The sequence below is a fragment of the Colletotrichum paranaense genome (genome assembly GCF_030867605.1).
Source record: "Colletotrichum paranaense strain IMI 384185 chromosome Unknown Scaffold_6.1, whole genome shotgun sequence".
NCBI classification, from domain to species: Eukaryota; Fungi; Ascomycota; class Sordariomycetes; order Glomerellales; family Glomerellaceae; genus Colletotrichum; species Colletotrichum paranaense.
This window is the reverse complement of record NW_026848964.1, coordinates 395,374-412,416: the sequence shown is the minus strand read 5'-3', so window position 1 is coordinate 412,416 and position 17,043 is coordinate 395,374. Positions and strand designations below refer to the sequence as shown.

At 52.3% G+C, this 17,043-nt stretch overlaps 9 protein-coding genes across 9 annotated transcripts; 6 read left to right on the top strand and 3 right to left on the bottom strand.

Annotated features, from left to right (window-relative positions):
* Positions 1-379: 379 nt before the first annotated feature.
* CPAR01_07750 (potassium/sodium efflux P-type ATPase) lies at positions 380-3,990 on the bottom strand (the record flags this gene model as incomplete). The annotated part of the gene is made up of 3 exons (XM_060492019.1): positions 380-2,804; positions 2,861-3,469; positions 3,587-3,990. The coding sequence occupies 3 exons, from the start codon at positions 3,988-3,990 to the stop codon at positions 380-382; spliced, it is 3,438 nt and encodes a 1,145-aa protein (XP_060348389.1).
* Positions 3,991-4,296: 306 nt separating this feature from the next.
* CPAR01_07749 (uncharacterized protein) lies at positions 4,297-4,609 on the bottom strand (the record flags this gene model as incomplete). The annotated part of the gene is made up of 2 exons (XM_060492018.1): positions 4,297-4,368; positions 4,430-4,609. The coding sequence occupies 2 exons, from the start codon at positions 4,607-4,609 to the stop codon at positions 4,297-4,299; spliced, it is 252 nt and encodes an 83-aa protein (XP_060348388.1).
* Positions 4,610-5,832: 1,223 nt separating this feature from the next.
* CPAR01_07748 (uncharacterized protein) lies at positions 5,833-7,379 on the top strand (the record flags this gene model as incomplete). Its single annotated transcript, XM_060492017.1, has 3 exons — positions 5,833-5,881; positions 6,074-6,477; positions 6,735-7,379. 3 exons carry the CDS (start codon positions 5,833-5,835, stop codon positions 7,377-7,379), a joined length of 1,098 nt encoding a protein of 365 aa, XP_060348387.1.
* Positions 7,380-8,090: 711 nt separating this feature from the next.
* On the top strand, positions 8,091-8,465 carry CPAR01_07747 (uncharacterized protein; the record flags this gene model as incomplete). Its single annotated transcript, XM_060492016.1, has 2 exons — positions 8,091-8,339; positions 8,448-8,465. 2 exons carry the CDS (start codon positions 8,091-8,093, stop codon positions 8,463-8,465), a joined length of 267 nt encoding a protein of 88 aa, XP_060348386.1.
* A 510-nt stretch (positions 8,466-8,975) lies between these two features.
* CPAR01_07746 (uncharacterized protein) lies at positions 8,976-9,696 on the top strand (the record flags this gene model as incomplete). The annotated part of the gene is made up of 4 exons (XM_060492015.1): positions 8,976-9,036; positions 9,087-9,298; positions 9,389-9,481; positions 9,556-9,696. The coding sequence occupies 4 exons, from the start codon at positions 8,976-8,978 to the stop codon at positions 9,694-9,696; spliced, it is 507 nt and encodes a 168-aa protein (XP_060348385.1).
* A 1,246-nt stretch (positions 9,697-10,942) lies between these two features.
* Positions 10,943-11,464, top strand: CPAR01_07745 (uncharacterized protein; the record flags this gene model as incomplete). The annotated part of the gene is made up of 1 exon (XM_060492014.1): positions 10,943-11,464. The coding sequence occupies one exon, from the start codon at positions 10,943-10,945 to the stop codon at positions 11,462-11,464; it is 522 nt and encodes a 173-aa protein (XP_060348384.1).
* A 739-nt stretch (positions 11,465-12,203) lies between these two features.
* On the top strand, positions 12,204-13,259 carry CPAR01_07744 (uncharacterized protein; the record flags this gene model as incomplete). Its single annotated transcript, XM_060492013.1, has 1 exon — positions 12,204-13,259. The coding sequence occupies one exon, from the start codon at positions 12,204-12,206 to the stop codon at positions 13,257-13,259; it is 1,056 nt and encodes a 351-aa protein (XP_060348383.1).
* A 782-nt stretch (positions 13,260-14,041) lies between these two features.
* Positions 14,042-15,263, top strand: CPAR01_07743 (short-chain dehydrogenase/reductase family Oxidoreductase; the record flags this gene model as incomplete). The annotated part of the gene is made up of 4 exons (XM_060492012.1): positions 14,042-14,115; positions 14,197-14,429; positions 14,492-14,564; positions 14,624-15,263. 4 exons carry the CDS (start codon positions 14,042-14,044, stop codon positions 15,261-15,263), a joined length of 1,020 nt encoding a protein of 339 aa, XP_060348382.1.
* Positions 15,264-15,505: 242 nt separating this feature from the next.
* CPAR01_07742 (uncharacterized protein) lies at positions 15,506-16,849 on the bottom strand (the record flags this gene model as incomplete). Its single annotated transcript, XM_060492011.1, has 1 exon — positions 15,506-16,849. One exon carries the CDS (start codon positions 16,847-16,849, stop codon positions 15,506-15,508), a length of 1,344 nt encoding a protein of 447 aa, XP_060348381.1.
* Positions 16,850-17,043: the final 194 nt, after the last annotated feature.

Sequence of the window (17,043 nt, the reverse complement as noted above, 5' to 3'; positions counted from 1 at the left end):
GGATCTGGGGATGTAAGTTGTTCATGCATGATGTGTACATGTGGACTTTAAGCCACCGCCTTCTTCTACGCAGATACGGATCAATGTACACCGGCATTGGACAGACGAAAATTATTTCAAGATCATTATTAGTCTAGCCTATCAAGATCAAGATGGTCTATCAATCCATCGTGATGCTCATCCATAGTACGATGTAAAAGCCCTCTCAAGGGTGCAAAACAATCATCCTCCACCTGGAACACGACCTGCCTCTTTCCTCCTCTGACTAGGCCGTCAAATCATGGATCTTGCGCTATGCGACAAATCCTCTTCGTGACAGTGGTATCATTAACTCTTTGCGAATCAAATCACAGAAAAACAATAAAATAGGCTGTGCCGTTCAGCACTCACCGCCCGCCATGCGCGCCTTCTCGTCATTGCTGTTGCTCGGGGAAGCATCAGCAGTGTGGGTATCGCCCGAGAGGTTGGTGTTGGTGCGGTGCTGGGAGCGGCTACGGCGGCCAGTCGACTCGCCAGTATCCTTGCGGCCGAAAGAGTGCCAACTCTTGAAAGAACTGAAGGTGATGGTCTTCTTGAAGTCGCGGCCCTCGTCTTCGCCACCCTGGCTGAAGGCACCGCGAACGACCTGGTGATCGTCGAGAAGGTTGAAGGTGCGCTTGACGAACTTCCAAGCCTCGACGCCAACGACGTACAGGAGAGTGAATCCGACGACAATACCCCACTCCCAGGTGATGCCAATGTGCTTGAAAAGTGTGGTGTTGAGAGTCGGGATGTAGATGACAGGGAACACAGACAGGGCACCGATGATGACGGCCCAGAACAAGAACTTGTTGCCGTAAATGTCCTTGAAGAAGGGGAACTTGCTCTTGCTGTCGGGGTTGAGACGGAACATGGAGCGGCGAAGATTCTTGAACTCCCAGGCAGAGATGAGAATGATCCAGGTGAGCTCGGCAAAGACAGCGGCGCGGGCACGGAAGACGGGTCTACAAGCCTCGGTGAAGGTCTTATTGCACTCGGAACCCAGGTTTCCGCCGTTGGCTCCGTAGACGACAATGATGAAAGTGGCCAGGGTCAAGGCGCCCATGATGATACCATACACAATCATGTCAATGATGATCTGGTTGGTAAAGACACCGCGCTTCTTATTCTGAGGGGGCTTGCGCATAACGTCGGAAGCAGCCTGCTCACGACCCAGACCGAAGGCGGGGAAGGATGAGGTAACCATGTTGATCCAGAGAATCTCAAGAGGAGAAATTGGGAAGACGGACAGATCGGCACCGTCGCGGAAAGCAAGACCGCAGCATAGAAGAATAACCTCGCCAACGTTGGAGCTGAGAAGATGGAGAATGAACTTCTGGATGTTGTCAAACATGCGACGACCCTGGCGAATGGCGGAAACGATGGAGTTGAACTTGTCGTCCGTGAGCACAATCTTGGAGGCCGACTTGGCAACATCAGAACCAGAGCCCATGGCAATGCCGACATCAGCGCGAGCCAAGGAAGGGGCATCGTTGACACCATCACCAGTCATGGCCATGAAGGCGTTGCGGCGACGGAGGGCGTCGATCATTCTAGTCTTGGTATCGGGAGCACAACGGGCAATGACCAGAGGCAGCTCGGGCATGGCATCAATTTCGGCATCAGTCATTTTGTCGAAATCCGTGGCCTTCTGCACAACAGCTTTGGCTACTTCGTCGGGGAGAACACCCAGGTTCTTGGGGATGATGCCGACTTCTTTGGCAATAGCCTTGGCTGTCTCGGGATGGTCGCCTGTAAGCATGTGGACCTTGATACCGGCTGAAGAACATTCGGCGATGGATGGCTTAGTCTCTCGGCGGGGAGGGTCGTAGATACCAGCGAGACCAAGAAGAGTAAGACCCTGTTCAACTTCGGTACGCAGAGCATCTTCCTTCTCCTGGGCGACGTCAGCCTGCTTGGTGGTGAACTTTCCATTCCAGTCGCGGCAGCCGATGGCGAGAACTCGCTGGCCTTGGGAGGCCAACTCGTTCATCTGGCTGAGAACGTCCTCTTTCAAGGCGTCGGTGAGCTCCTGTCTGTCCTCGCCAAAACCGATGTGGGTGCAGAGATCCAGGATGCGCTCGACGGCACCCTTGGTGAAGACCAAACTGTTCTCGGGGCTCCAGATATCGGCAGTCTCGTCGTTCTCGGGGATATCGTAGATGACAGACATACGCTTGATGGAGCTGTCAAAGGGGAATTCAGCAAGTTGTTTCCAGCCCAGGCCCTCGAGGGACTTCTTTCCGAGCTTGAAGCGGTGTGAAAAGATTTGAAGAGCAATCTCTGTGGGCTCGCCCGTAGTTTGCCACTTAGCTTCTTCCTCATCGTATCGGACAGTGGCCAGGTTGCAGAGAGCGGAAGACAGGAGGAAAGCCTTGAGGCGCGGGGTCATCTCGGCCTCATTCTCAGCCTCAGGCGCCTTCGCAGGCTGTTTGTTCTGAAGCTTCTCCTCGGGGACATCGAACTTGAGAACAGCGGCAGATCGCTCCTGATCGTAGTCGCGCTTGGGGGCCTCATCGACGACCTTCTCCTGCTCCTTTGACTCCGAGTGGGTGACGCGACCCTTGGTCGGGTCGTTGGGGCTTTGCGAGTCTCGGACAGTGTAGGTGTGGGAGAAGGGAAGCCAAGCCTTGCGGACAATCATAGCACCCTGTGTAAGGGTTCCAGTCTTATCGGAGCAGATGTTGGTAACACCACCAAGGGCCTCGAGAGCAGAAAGGTCTCGGACGACGACGTTAGACTTTCGCATGACCGTCACAGCGACAACCATTGTGATAGTGAGGACACTGTTAGGCTACTGTTAGTGGTAACTTTGATTGGCAAAGAAGTACTTAGGACTTACGCGACGAGAGATTCCGGGATGATGGCAATACCGAGAGAAACGGCATAGATGATGACTTCGCCAGTAACATCGAACTTGTGAGCAGCGAAGACAATGATGGCCAGGATGATGGCACAACCGAAAAGAAGGTAGGCCAGAGCGGCCAGCTTCTTCTGCAGAGGGGTACCCTCAGTGAGACCCAAGAACTTGCCAACAGCATCGTAGACACGTCTAGAGAGACCAACAACGGGCTGACGCTTGCCGTACTTCTTGTAGTTCATGGAGCGACCGGGCTTGCGCGTCTTCTTTTGGGTAGATGCAGCGATCTTGCCGACCTCGGTCTGCATGCCAGTAGCAACCACAATACCGCGACCACGGCCCTTGCGAACGATTGTTGTGGCGTATGCGATGTTGAGGCGGTCACCGATACCGACTTCGCCCTCTTCCGTGGCTTTCTTCTCAGAGCCAGGGACCATGATGTTGGCTTCGGTGGTCTTATCGACGGGTTGAGCTTCACCGGTAAGAGACTGCTCATCGCAAGACAGGTTCATAGCCTCGAACATGCGCATGTCGGCAGGAACTGTATCACCCATCTTGAGAAGGATGATGTCACCAGGGACGACTTCAGCGCTGTTGCAACGGTTAGCATGTTTGCCAAGGGAAAACGAGCAAGGCGGCTAAGAGCCAAGAGAGGCAAGATGAGAGGAAGCGGGGGGGACCGCGCGTTGACGCATTGTGCATACTTACTTGGGAATAACTTTGGTCTTTCCGTCGCGGAGAACGTTGGCAGAGGGGGCAGAAAGAGTGCGGAGAGCATCCATCTGCTTCTCGGCGCGGTATTCCTGCCAGAAACCAATGGTGACGTTGGCGACAATGACGAAGGCAAGAACGCCGCCCTCGATGTAGTCGTTGATGGCGAAACTCAGAATCATGGCGAAGACGAGAACGAGCACCATGGCATTGAACAACTGCTTGCTAAGAATTGTGTACCATGGCACCGACTCGCCAACTTCGAACTCATTGGGAGGGTACTTGTCCGAAGCCTGCTGGACTTGCTGCGAAGACAATCCCTTGTCGGGGTCAACTCCGAGCGCCTGCGCGGTCTCTTGGACCGTCAGCAAGAAGGGGTGTTTTGGGTAGTCACCAGACATTGTGTCGTGTCTGAGCTGGCGACGTTGATGCGATGTAGGATGTTTCCATTCACGATCGGGGTGGTAGGTGGAGAGAAGCTTGGATCAGCTGTAGAACTTGCCAAATCGAGGCTGGAGATAGGCGGTTGTAGTGATGATACCTCTCACTCGCGGATGAGGTCAGAGAGGATGGTTGATGGTTGGCTTGGTAACCTTGGAAAAGCTTCTTCTTCCGTTGTGTGGTTGGAAGGAAGGAGAGGGAAAGCTATCTGACCGACAGATCTAGAGTTTGAGATGACAAAGGTTGAGGGGGGGACAAGGCTACCTTTATAGACTGACAGCCGGGAGACTGGTAAACTTGGAAATGCGCAGGGTTTCGAAAAGTTTGGAAGCTTGTGCCTCGTAACCCACAAGGTCATCAGCGTCAGACTGGGGAAGTGAAAGAAAGAGAAAGAAAAAGCTGGGAAAGATGCCAAGGTCTGGGCATATGATAACACGCCCCCCCTCCCCCTTCGTAGAGGGGCGTTGTCGTGAAGGGAACATTGGCACGAGAGCTTGCAAAAGAAAAAAGGCATTCGGTCATTGTGCCGACTGAAAGTGTGTGATTGGGCGTTGGTGGTTGTACCAAGGCGGTAGACATGGAAGCTTGACTTGGCTGAACTTGGCGGGTGGTGAGCTTCTTGGCTTTTGGAGACCGTTCCAGTTTCCTGAGAAGTTTGGTTTGGAATTGGAAAAGGCAGAAAAAAAAGAGAGACTGAGAGCAAAGACGGTCCGGTTGGGTGGTGGTCCTCGGGTGACGATGACCTTGGCGGAGCTCTTGGCGGAAGGAAGCGGCGTGGACGGAAGTGGGGCACCCAGAGGGAGTGGGGTCCGGTGGTGGGGCATGGATTAAGGTAGGGAAAGAGCAGGGGGCGCTGGAGAAGGAAGGAACTCTGGAGAGAAGGGCCGGAGAGAGGCCCGGGGGTACGCAATGTGAGTATGTATTTACTCTCTTGCCTTACTCATTGATATATCGAGGCAGGTTGCAGGTTGTTTCTCTATGACATCTTATCGAAAGAATGGAACTTCATCATGAGAGACTGGAGGTATGGTATTTGCTTGCTCATATGGGCCAGTTGTGTCAAGCGGCCAACAGATCGTGAGCTGCAGTAGCAGGAGGACGGTGTTCTGCCATTGGAGCCTCCATGCAAAACAGCAGAAACATGACTATAAAACGAACGGACCATTGCAGCTGCAAGCAGATAGAAAGTTTTTAGCGTGCACACATATTTAAAAATTGAGTGTGACTCTGCAGCTTTTCTCGCTGCGAAGGCAGAGGAATGGAACGAACCCATTTCATGTCAGTGACGCCATTGGCCGCCTCTCGGCGAATAAAGTTATTCGATGCGATAAACCAATGGACAGTCTCAACTGCGCCATGGGGGCATGCATCACGTGCTACTGGACATGCTCGAACCAGACGCACAGACATTTTCACATTTTATATGGGTCTTTTGCACGAGCATGTTGTGTGATTGGCCTGTCATCTCTTGGCCACTGGATTCCTTCTCTCTTGGCTTTTGCCTCCAGCTGGTCCAGATACCACAGCACCTGGTTACAGCGGGTGGAGGTATCTTGCCAGCCAAGATGCACAGCCTTGGTACTTACGCACCTCAGCGGACTCGCCGCGACTATCCGCCGTAAGTTGGTTGCAAGGGGGCGAATCATGGCGCCTTGGCTGCCCTGAGAGCCCACAACGGCCACTGAGAGCCGCTGGGACTGGACACCCATACGCTGCTGTGTCATGTTGTTTGGCCGTTTGCGTTGCACCTTCCCGGCCACGCATAGGTACTTGCCTGGATACGAATGGGGAGGTACCCCCAAATGGAACAACTCCCGGCTTCACCTCAACAAGAAAAGACCCCGAAACAACGTGATCCTTTCAACAACGCCGCCTCTCCAGATGCCGAACTCCTACTTGCACCCCGGAACGACATGCCAAACCCAGTCATCGTATATCTCCGAGTGCTAAGGCTGAGAGAGGCTCTGCTCTGACTCTTCGCAAGCTTTGATATCACGTGTACCCTCCCTACGCGTCAGCTGATCAGTCTTCTTCGTATGTAAGTTGCTTGCAACCCAACACGTCGTCGAATCCATCACCGAACCCGAAGAAAGCCGGAGCCCGACGCTGACTTCGCGTTCCGCCGGGCGGAGCGAGATGGCGACACCGGATGGCACGCCACTTTCAATCACTTTTCGCCCAACTCCGTCCGCTGCCAAGAATTCGACCTTTACCACACCAGTTCGTCCGCGCCGTCGGTCGTACACTATCTTTCACACCATCTAACACCAGCTTGCGTATCAAAAGGTCTGGCTAGGCAGACTTGGACGGAAGGACCTTCAAGGTGGACCGGGTTTCGATGGCGAGCCGCCGGCGCGGGCGATGTAGGAAATATCTCCAGCCTCCGGACAACGATTGCCGGCGAACGTCGCCGTGCCGCCCCGGGCATGGGCATACGAAAAAAGCAAGTCTATTCCGACTGCAAGCGAGGAATGCAATAGCCATCCTGCCATTTCTGCAACCGCTATCCGTACAACCATTCACTCACGCTGGAATGTGGGTTTCTTGCAGTCGTGCCCAGCCTACATACCATCAATACCGAATCCTCTAGAAATAGACCCATCCTGATCAACTGGCAAGGCGACAACTATTCTACCTACGGCCTCCTGTCCATGCTTCGCGCGTATCATATACCTACCATGGCATGACTACAGTCAGGACCTAGCTACCCACCATTGCGACTCCGTTTGCGCCGGCTCTACTTGGCGGCCCTTGGCGGTTCTTGTCCTACGACTCAACGACGTTGGATCAGCTCCGACGTGGGATGACCGAAGCTGGGCCTAGGCATTCTAGACCCCAGAAAATCCCCATTGACCCCATCATCCCACATCGCCGTCAATTGACCACTCACGGCCCCGAAGCCTGCAGCCCGCGACCCGAGGACACAGGATCGCAGCTCGCACTACCAAACCACCCATCACACACAGACCAGAACGAGGGGACGAGAGACATTACATCGCACACATGGAGGGGTTGCGTCGACGATCCAAGCACAATGCTGATCCCTTCTGTCGGTTTTTCTCATCTGTGCTGTCTGTCGCCCATCACCCCGCGCTCGGCGCCCGTATATGCGCACGAGGCATCCGAGATCGAATTATCGCTCCCGGCGGCTAGTGTACTCCCCCTTCCTCATCCGAACTGCTTCAAACCGACGTCCTCGCCAACGCCGAGCTCAAGTTTCCAATTCTTGTCATTCTTGTTCACCAAGTGCAACATTGTGTGGTCTGACACGGTCACAATCTTCTCGGTGGAGTCGCCAAGCGCTTGGCTTCTCGCGACCGCGCAAGATGGTGTGGACCGGGCCAAGTGACGTAGGAGGTTCAACCCAGAGCGCCCTTCCGCCCCCCCCCCCCTTTGAGCCTCTCGGTTCTCTCGTTCCACGCTCGCTCAGGCCAGAACACCACTAGTTCTTCCTCGCATGTTCTTGGCAACAAAACTATTTCGCCAAGCCGTCGCCGTGGTCCCTGGTGTTGTCGAAACCACAGATCGGGTTCGTGTATAGCTTCGTAAAGAATCCAAATCATGCTCACTGACACTCTCCATGCCGTCACCTTGCGCCACCGGCCATCGTCCCGAACCAACCCCTCGGAACGGCCTATGTTGGACTCTGATTGTCAGTTTTCCCCTATGGCGCTATTAGCGTAAGTCACTTTTCCCTTGGAGAAAACAACACGTTGCTCGCACGTTTGTAGCAACATAGCTGGGATGAGACACCTAGCCGGTGGGTGGGAGCATGCTCGCCCATCACAAACACACTTTGAGGGTGGTCACTACGGCAGCAACTCGCTTGCGATGATAGTCGGTACTGCAGTCACAACCTAAGCCTCTAGCTATCCGTTTTGCCCGTCTTACCCTTTCCTCGTTCCCGGAATGGTCCACGCGAAGCTTGACCTTTGCTTATCCTCCCACCTCCCATGAGCTTGTATTACGGCACTATGCATGTACCCACGTCTTGGATGATGGAATTGACCCCATTCCCAAGCGTCTGTCTGCCGGTCCTGCGGGGTTGGAGGCATGCAGAATGTATACCTTGCCTTTGACGCTTGGCCGCAGCGCCGTCATCATACATAAAGCAGCAGAGACGAGTACCCACCGAGTCGCAACTCGATCAGAGGATGAAGGATCTCTCGAAGGACCAGACCGGAGCTGCTTTGAGGGGTCCTTTGCTGCGCCGACGCCCTCCTCTCCACCTGTGACTTTATCCAAGGCTTGGTGCTCTTGGGATATTCTTGGCCTTGGCGAAGCTGACCAACGGCCAGATCAAAAGGTTGTAAAACGGCTTTGCCAAGATTAGGCGATCAGCTGAAATCCAGCAAGAGGGAAAACAGATTGAGCTATAGATCTACATGCTTGGTTCCATTGCGTTGCCACACCTTATCTGTCAACAAGTCTTTGATGTAGGTCTTGTTATATTGCAAGATTGCCGATGGAGTTTGAAGCTTGTGAGCCATTGGCTTTGGTTCAACTGTCCAAGCCAAGAATCAGCCAAGTTTATTGATTGAGTAACAGTATCCGAGACTATTGGCCGGTTGGTGTTATACTTGTCAACTGAGACAACTCGTCTCTATTGGCCATCGATCATTATTGAAACTCCTGGTTCGACGAATGTCGAGACATCTGATCGCCTGCCCATCAAAGCACCGCGATTGAGCTTCGCTGCTTCTTCTGGGTGCGTTGCTCAAAGTGAACGGTTGCCATAATACAATCCGTGCTCAACATCGTACTTGTGAGTATGGTTCACAATGTATTACGCCACGAAGAGAGGTCGGTTAGAACGGTAAGGATTCCACAAACCTGCGATCTGTATAAGATGTACAGATATTCCGTAGAATGTTCGCTGCCAACTACCAATACATCAATGCAAACGTAGCAAGATATTGACAGGCTGCCAAGTTAAACAGTACCAATGATCATCCCGAAATTCATAACAATTTGGCTCTTCATCGCCATCGCTAGCACATGGATCTGTAAGTCCAGCGCCTGATCCTGACTTAGCCAGAACTAATGCACTTACCAGCCGCTCAAGAGCTCTTTCAAGACGCCGTATCCACCAACGAGTTGCCTGCCCTCTGCTCGGTACTCTGTCTGCCCCTCAAACTCATCTTCCCGAGCTGTGATACGCTCTGCCAGACATGCGACAAGCCCAAGATGTTTTGCAAGACTCGGAAGACGGCCGAGTGTGTCGATACGTCCACTGACGTCAATAATTGTGGGAAGTGTGGGAACAAGGTAGGTGTTATTGTCGACATAACTTGCATACATCCTTTTTACCTTGTAGCCAGATATGCGGTATTTTGACTGACATGTTGAACACTAAAGTGCGGCGAAAAGGAAAGCTGTTGTACTTCGAAGTGCGTCCCCGAGAACAACTTTCAGGCCGATGTCAACAATTGTGGCAAATGCGGCGTCAGGGTACGTGAATATCCCACTGTATCGTCTCCTCTGAAATCGACGTTTCCGATTATTCACTGACTTTTTTGTTTTAGTGTGACGAAGGTCAAGCTTGTTGCGATTCCAAGTGTATGAGTACGACGCAGTTGCAGAGTGATGGCAAAAATTGCGGAAAGTGCGGTACCAAGGCAAGTCACCCTTGGCACGAAGACCCTTTTTTGGAGTACAAGTATTGAGACTTACTATCGGAAGCTTGACTGACCGGTATACTAGTGTGGCAAGGGCACAACGTGCTGCAACTCCCGGTGCCTACCCAATGACACATTTCAGAGCGATTCCGTGAACTGCAGCAAATGCGGAAACAAGGTGAGGCTCTTCCCCAACACGGTCCATTACCCATAGTACAAGACGGTTCGACTGACTACGACAACAGTGTCCTGAGACCTTCAACTGCCACTCAGGCCACTGCCTCGAACCACACACCTGCAAAGCAGGCGTTTCCCTTCTCGAAAGCTGTCAAGACCCCATCGTCAGCGGATCAAGCTGCGGTGCTGGCGAAGACGAATTGTGCGACTGCATGGAGTCTGTTGAAGGCGATCCGTTTTGCGGCGCGTTCGATGGGCAGTTTTGTCAGAATATGTGCAATTCTGATAATGATTGCCAAAATAGCAAGGGGAAGAAGTGTGCGAGAAGGGACAAGACTTGTTGTTCGGCGGTGACTACTGATGATAAAAGTCACAAGACCTTTAAGGGTGTGTGTTTCGAGGCTTGTGCAGGGAAATGAGGTCCAGCGCCGTTGGTGGCTTGATTTTCCACGTCTCTAACAGTCCGTACTCTACTCTACTCTGGAATTCTGCAACACAGCAGTCACGGGAAGTTTGTTAACATGGATATGTTATGAGTTCAACAAAATTCACGCAAGTCTGTGGAGGAGCCTGGCATCAATGGTACTAGAAGTCAATCATCGCCGCATTCGTCAACATGATAGCTGCTGGTAACTCTTTACCACCTTGCTGCATATTTTACTGCGCGTAAATGCTGTATCTAGTCGATAGAATAGACACCTTGATATCTTTCGAAGAATGTTTATCAAATAACCCAAGCTTTGAATCAAACTACTGTCAGGTATTGTCCATGGTATCTCCGAAACGCAAGCCTTCGACTCCATGATGTCCAGCGTGCCCACTCCCTGAAACCTTCAACCTTACCACTCCGCTTCCACGAACTTCCTTTCGATGTTGGCTTCCGGAGATAGCCTCAGCGTAAATATTATATCGGAGCTTTCTTTCTACCAATGCTTCATCTCATTCTCATCTCTCTCGTACCACACTGGTCTTGGCTTTCATCCATTGCACCACATTGGACAAGGTATATATATTCCTTTCCATCCTGTCAGGGGTATAACTAACGTACCAAGAGAATCTACTCACAGCCATCCATTCATACACATACATAGCTACGTACACCCACGCAACCGCAAGCATGAAGCTGTCAACTACCCTCGCTATTCTTCTCGTCCCCATGGCAGTCTTCGCCAAACCCCCCAAACGTACCAGCGCACGCCACGTCAGAATCGACAGACTCCCCACTTGCATCCAATACTGCATTGGAGAGACCCAATGGCGCATCAAAGGCGCCACGCTCCCAAAGCTCGCCGGCGAATGGTGCGCGAAAGCCGCGCCGCCACACACGCCGGACTGGATCAGCTTCGGCAAAGCCTTGGACGAGTGCAAGAAGCACCAGTGCGATAACAGCATCCAGTGGATCGACCTCGCCGTCTGGCACTGGGACATGTGCGAGTTCAGCGATGTCAAGGAGGAGGGCATGAACTTCTATAATGGCTATCGCAAGGCGTACTGGTTGCCTAATGATCGTCAGCCTATTCGACCCCCTCATTCGAGAAACTGGATCTCTGATGAGACGTTTGAGGCTCCCGATGAGTGGAATGAGAATAATGGAATTGGAGATGACATTCCGGAAGACCAACCTCCGCTCCACGGCTGATAGATTCACTTCGGCGAAACCCTGCTCAACGAGATTGTTGGCATCTGAGAGGACGGACATCACAACCTAGACACGGGCGTCCAGCGTTTCCGCGTCGGTCGGTACCAATCAAGAAACCAGTGACTATACAATGCTTTCTCGCCAGGCATCGATCATATCTTAGATCTGATCCGCACACTAGGTACCTATGCGAAATCAGCAAGCCTCAGCTTCCGTCAATCCTATCGCAAGTAATGTTTCGGCGGTTACTCAGTTATTGATAAGTAGATGCCAATGAATATATTATTATGCGTCGAAACATTATTGTGAGATTTTTGCTTTCCTTTCAGTCGTCTTTATGAGCTTGCAATGCCATTTACAGGTGTCTTTCCGTACCTGTGGAGGCTGTCAACATAAACATCATGGCTTCATGGCTTAGATTCAAGTCCGTGGCGTTCGACAAAGTCCGACAGCTTTTGCGGACTTTCAACTGAACTCCCTCTCAGTGAAGCCAAAAGGTGGCTGTGGCCGTCACAGTTGAATCCGATTGTGACACAGCATGTAGTATGACTGCAGAGAGGCGGAGTTGGCGGACTTTGAGCAATCCTGGTGCTGAAACTAAGTACCCTCATCTGCACCTTCGAAGATTAGATAAATCACACTTGCGCTGGGGTGTTTAGTACGTTAGAGGTTTTGTCACATAGTCAACTCGCAACTCCATTGATATTTTCAAGCCTGCGCCTTACACTCACTTCCAATCATGACAAGTGCTGCTCTCTTCGTCGGAAATGCTGGACAAGTCACTACTCGACGTGACCTCCCTCCAGTCACAGCACGAGACGACGAGATTCTCATTGACGTCCTCTACTCGGGAGTCAACCCTGCGGATCTCAAGATAGTACACTTCACCAACTATCGGAACTCTGTCCCGGGAACCGACTTCTGCGGCAAGGTCCTAGACTGCCCCGCTCTTGTCGACTCTGGGTTCAAAGTCGGCGACATCGTAGCCGGTCAGACTGTTGCCCATGGAGAATATTTTAAAGAGTACGGCGCTCACAAGCCGCGCATTTCCACGCCGAAACTTGGCCTGTTCAGAGTCCCTGAGAATATGGCCCGCCCCGACGCCGCAGCCATAACCACCGTCAGCCACACCGCCAGCGATGCATTGTACAACAACTTCCAACTTCCTCTCCCAGGATCCAGTACTGATGTTTTTGAGGGCACGCTGGTCGTATGGGGTGGAGGAACGGCCGTCGGCCTGTCCGCCATCCAACTGGCCCGAGCTAGCAGAATTACCAACATCATTACTACGGCATCTCTCTCCCGTCATGATCTCCTCCGAGGACTCGGTGCAACCGAATGCTTCGACTACAAGGATTCCGATGTCTCAGACAAGGTCAGACAAGCGGTCATCAACACAGGCCACTCTCGTGTATGGGGATTCGAGACCGCGGGGTCGCCCGAATCGAGTCAGCTGCTCCTCGGTGCGCTTACCAACATCGATGCCGATGTTCGATTTTCTTGGGTCAATGCAACGGGTGCGCAGCGTCCACCAAGCGAATCTGTTCTCGGATCTCGAGACTACGATATCGTCTTTGAGGTTGCCGGTGGTCGCCATGTCATTTCCGCAGAACCTGGAAAGGCCGCCAACATGTGGGCTGCTCTCGACTGGGTAGTCAAGAATTATGGAAAGGGATTTGAGCTTCCTGTCGTACGTGTGTTTGAGGGTACGGGAGAAAAGGCGCTGGAAGAGATGGAGACGGTGTCCAAGCAAGGAGCTTTTGGCAAGCTCGTGTTGAAGCATCCCCTTCGATGATCGTAAGGCTAGCGAAGATTACTTTCCTGCGAAGATTCCAAGTCGGCTGTGAAAGACATCTCTTGAAACGAGTGAGCCAGCAAAGTGGATATTCTAGATGTAGAAAGAGACCACGAAAGGAGAGTAGCAGAAGATATCAGAAGCTTGAAAGTATAAGCACTGATTCCCATCCATGATGGTCATGAAGAGCTGAGAAAGGGGGGTGCATATTTACGTATAAACAAAGATCAGAGCATTCGACTCTTTAGAATAAGATAACTTGCTTTATCACTTAAAACTTCAGATCCTCTTCCCGGCCTGCGGATAGGGTACCCACCTTCCTCCACTGCGTGTCCGCCGTTCCTCCGCCAGTGCTCCGGAGCAACCCCGCCGCATTGTGTTCTATGCTTGACATGGTACACAATTAACGTTCTAACAGTCTATCAATATAGCGTCGTTCTTGATATTATGCTTCTTGCATGCTTCGGGAGACACTTCTCTCCGCGTGTCCGTGTAACAGAATCACAATACTGCCGAGGGAGGGAATTATCGTCACGCGCGCTTACTCCAGTCCCGATGCTTTCGGACTTCGGATTGTATCTTAAACTTTCAAACTCAAGGCACTTAACCTACTACTTAATCGCATCAAATATAAATGAAGGTTGACGGATCTCAAGTTCATCACTGGACTTCCAACGCATTATCAACCTATCAGCCTCAAGCCGGCCATCTACTGCGACTACTCAAAACTCTTGAAAACTGAGCCTCCCCTCAACTAGCATTCCCAAGCTCTTTCATCTGAAATGGCCAACGAGTTGAAGGCCCTCAGCGGTGTACCTAATCTAAAAGGAAAGATTGCCGTTGTGACGGGCGGCAAGTAAGCAACTATCTCCAGACTACCTGAGTGTTATGAATGTCTCGCCCCTCAGGCGGGTATCTGACAGGCCACGGTCAACAGCAGCGATATTGGTCGCGAAATAGCAAGGCTTCTCGCCCAGAAGAGCGCAAAAGTCTACATCACCACACGCTCTGAAACAACAGCCATCAAGTCACGCAATCAAATCTTGGACGCCCATCCCGAAATCGACCCCGAGAATCTGCAGTGGATGACAATGGATGTCACCGACATGCGTAGTGTAACTTCGACAGCGGAAATGCTCAAGGAGAAGGAGCGCAAAGTCGACATACTGAGTATGTCTCATCACTGAAATTTCTGCTTCCTCTTGCTTCCTTCTCACATTCAAATCGTTCAGTTCACACCGCTGCCGCAGGAACAACTTCCACGGAACTGGTTGGCCCGGGATGGGAGGTCCATATGGCTACCAAGTAAGTCGATCAGCCACGATTGGTTGAAAGAAGTTATCACAAGGTACTGACAGTTGCAGTTTCATCGGCCCCTTCCTCTTCACAAATCGCATGCTCCCGCTACTCAAGAACGCCCTCCAGGATGAAGGCGCCGACGTCCGAGTGATCACAGTGAGCTCAAGTGCCCAAACCGCATTGGTCCCTGGAAAGTTCCCGTTCAACTTTAATTCTCCCGATTGCTTCCATAATCCAGTTCCCTCGCCGCCATGGCAATGGCGCTATTTCGGCCGCTTCATATTCGGCTTTGACACGATCCGCTACGGCGTATCCAAAGCTGCCAATGTCATCTTTGCCCAGGAGCTGCAAAGAAGAATGGATGAACAGAAGCTGCCGATTCTATCCATGGCAGTACATCCCGGCGAAGTTGCCACTGAGGGCGTGTTCTCAATCAATCCTAGCCTAATCAAGACGATTGCGCGTTGGACATTCATCTCCCCAGAGCAGGGCGCTGCGACGCCCGTCTTTGCAGCAGTCTCGAAGGAGATTCGCCAGGATGCCTCCAAATACAAGGGCAAGTTTGTGTTCCCTGGTGGGAAGATCGGAGACCCGAACCCAGTCGCTTCGGATAAGGAGCAAACTACTGGATTATGGCGCAACGCCAATGAGGAAGTGAATTCGCAGCTTCGCGCTCAAGGACTCCCTGGTCTTCAACCATGGTAATCAGGTGCAGAAGTCTCTCGAATCACTTTTGGTAGCTCGCTTGTTGCTGTGCTTCCATGTAGAGTACATGTGTATGTATATGTATGCAGTCAACAACTTAGAAACAAATTGCTATTTCGGATCCTCAAGAGAAGCCACATGCACGTCTCACGGTAACTAGATGAGCACTGCACCACTTCACTGATTTCGTTGCAATGATGAGCAATAGGCTAGTTAACCCATAACGCCAAACTTGGTAGAGCTCAAACACAAGTCCCATAGTTTACAGAAACACAATCTCCGGTACTCACAACCCACTGATCCACCTTTTCCAATCCCCATAGAAGAGTGAACATCAGCCGCGCAAATTCATCAACCTCAGCAGCCCGAATTCCTCGGGCCACCAGAGACTGTCCCTTTAGGCTATGAAGAAATAAAGGGTCCTCTTTCCGCGCGGCGGCTTCCCAGCGGGCAGGGGAGGAAGCTTCCCAGAGTTCGCCGCGGAGCGTGATACAGACGTCACCGGCACAGTCATGAGTCCAAGTCTCTTTCAGGCTGGTGTATACCCCCGTAGCCATACTCGTAAGAAGGAACGTGCGACGGATGGACTCGGAGAGGATGAAGGCTTGATACAAGCTGGTGACTACGTCCGTCTCAATGGTTTGAGTACATGACATCCTCGATAGAAAGTTGGGAAAAACTGGAGACGTCGTTGCATCTAGCGCTGCCGACTCCCACAGCTGGCGGGCCCAGAGACGCAGGGTGTCTATCAAGTTCTCCGCTTTGCTTCTCCGAGGTATTGACGGGGAGAAGAGGCACAAGAGCAGGTGGATCAAAAGAGCCTGAGTGCGCGCCAGGTGTTGCCTTGTCGAGAGAATCGGGAGAAACGGAGCCTCGTCTGCGGAGTTGGCGGCTAAGAGGGTCATGATGTAATTCGACGACACCGCGTCTACCACGTGCTCGTTATCCGGGGTGATGGTTTGTGCTATAGCAATAGCTGCGTATGCATCCTGGATACACTGGGGCATGGTCGTCTCGGAGTAGAGGTGCTGGTGGATGAAGGGATTGTACCCCTTGTGGAGGAAGCGGACGAGCCAAGATTGTAGTCCGCGGATGAAGTTGGTAAAGACTGCGGCTGGCGGAATTGACACCGGCGCTTCGCGTTGGTAGTCGATGGTCCAGGAGGTGGATTGGAGAAACCAGTTCAAGCCTTCCGCGTTGGGGACATCAGGCCTCGAAGCGCTATCGGAGGTGACCTGGCTTATGGAGGCGGAGGAGGTGGAGGAAGCCGACGTGGCTGTCATTGTCGTTGCGGCGATATTTGCTGCCAGCCCGGGTGCGGATACCGGAGCAAAAAGGGCCTCATCCAGCACGACCCCGATATTGTCGATGTCGCTTCCTGGCCACGAGGCCTCGATATCCCATCCGGATCCCAGTCGCGAGCTTACATGGCTCGATATAGGCGCTTGTCTACTTCGCCGGACAGTGGGATACGTGCAAACGACTTCCTTGTCCAGACACCGTGAGCAGGCCGGGAGACTTTGGTCGCAACGCCTCTTTGCCTCCACACAAGCAAAGCAGGACTTTTGTTTCGATCTGCGGGCCATGGTGAGCTGATGGATTGTTGAAGTCAAACAGGTCACTAGTCCTCTGTTGGTCGAGAAGGCTGAGATGTTGGAGGTCTCGAGAGAGGTTGTGTTGTCCGAAACAAGGTTTGGCTACGGGGGCTAAGTCAGACGCGGAGATCTGGCGGAGTTGCCTGCGGAGATGCAACTCCTATTTTCAATCAATCGCGTGCCCA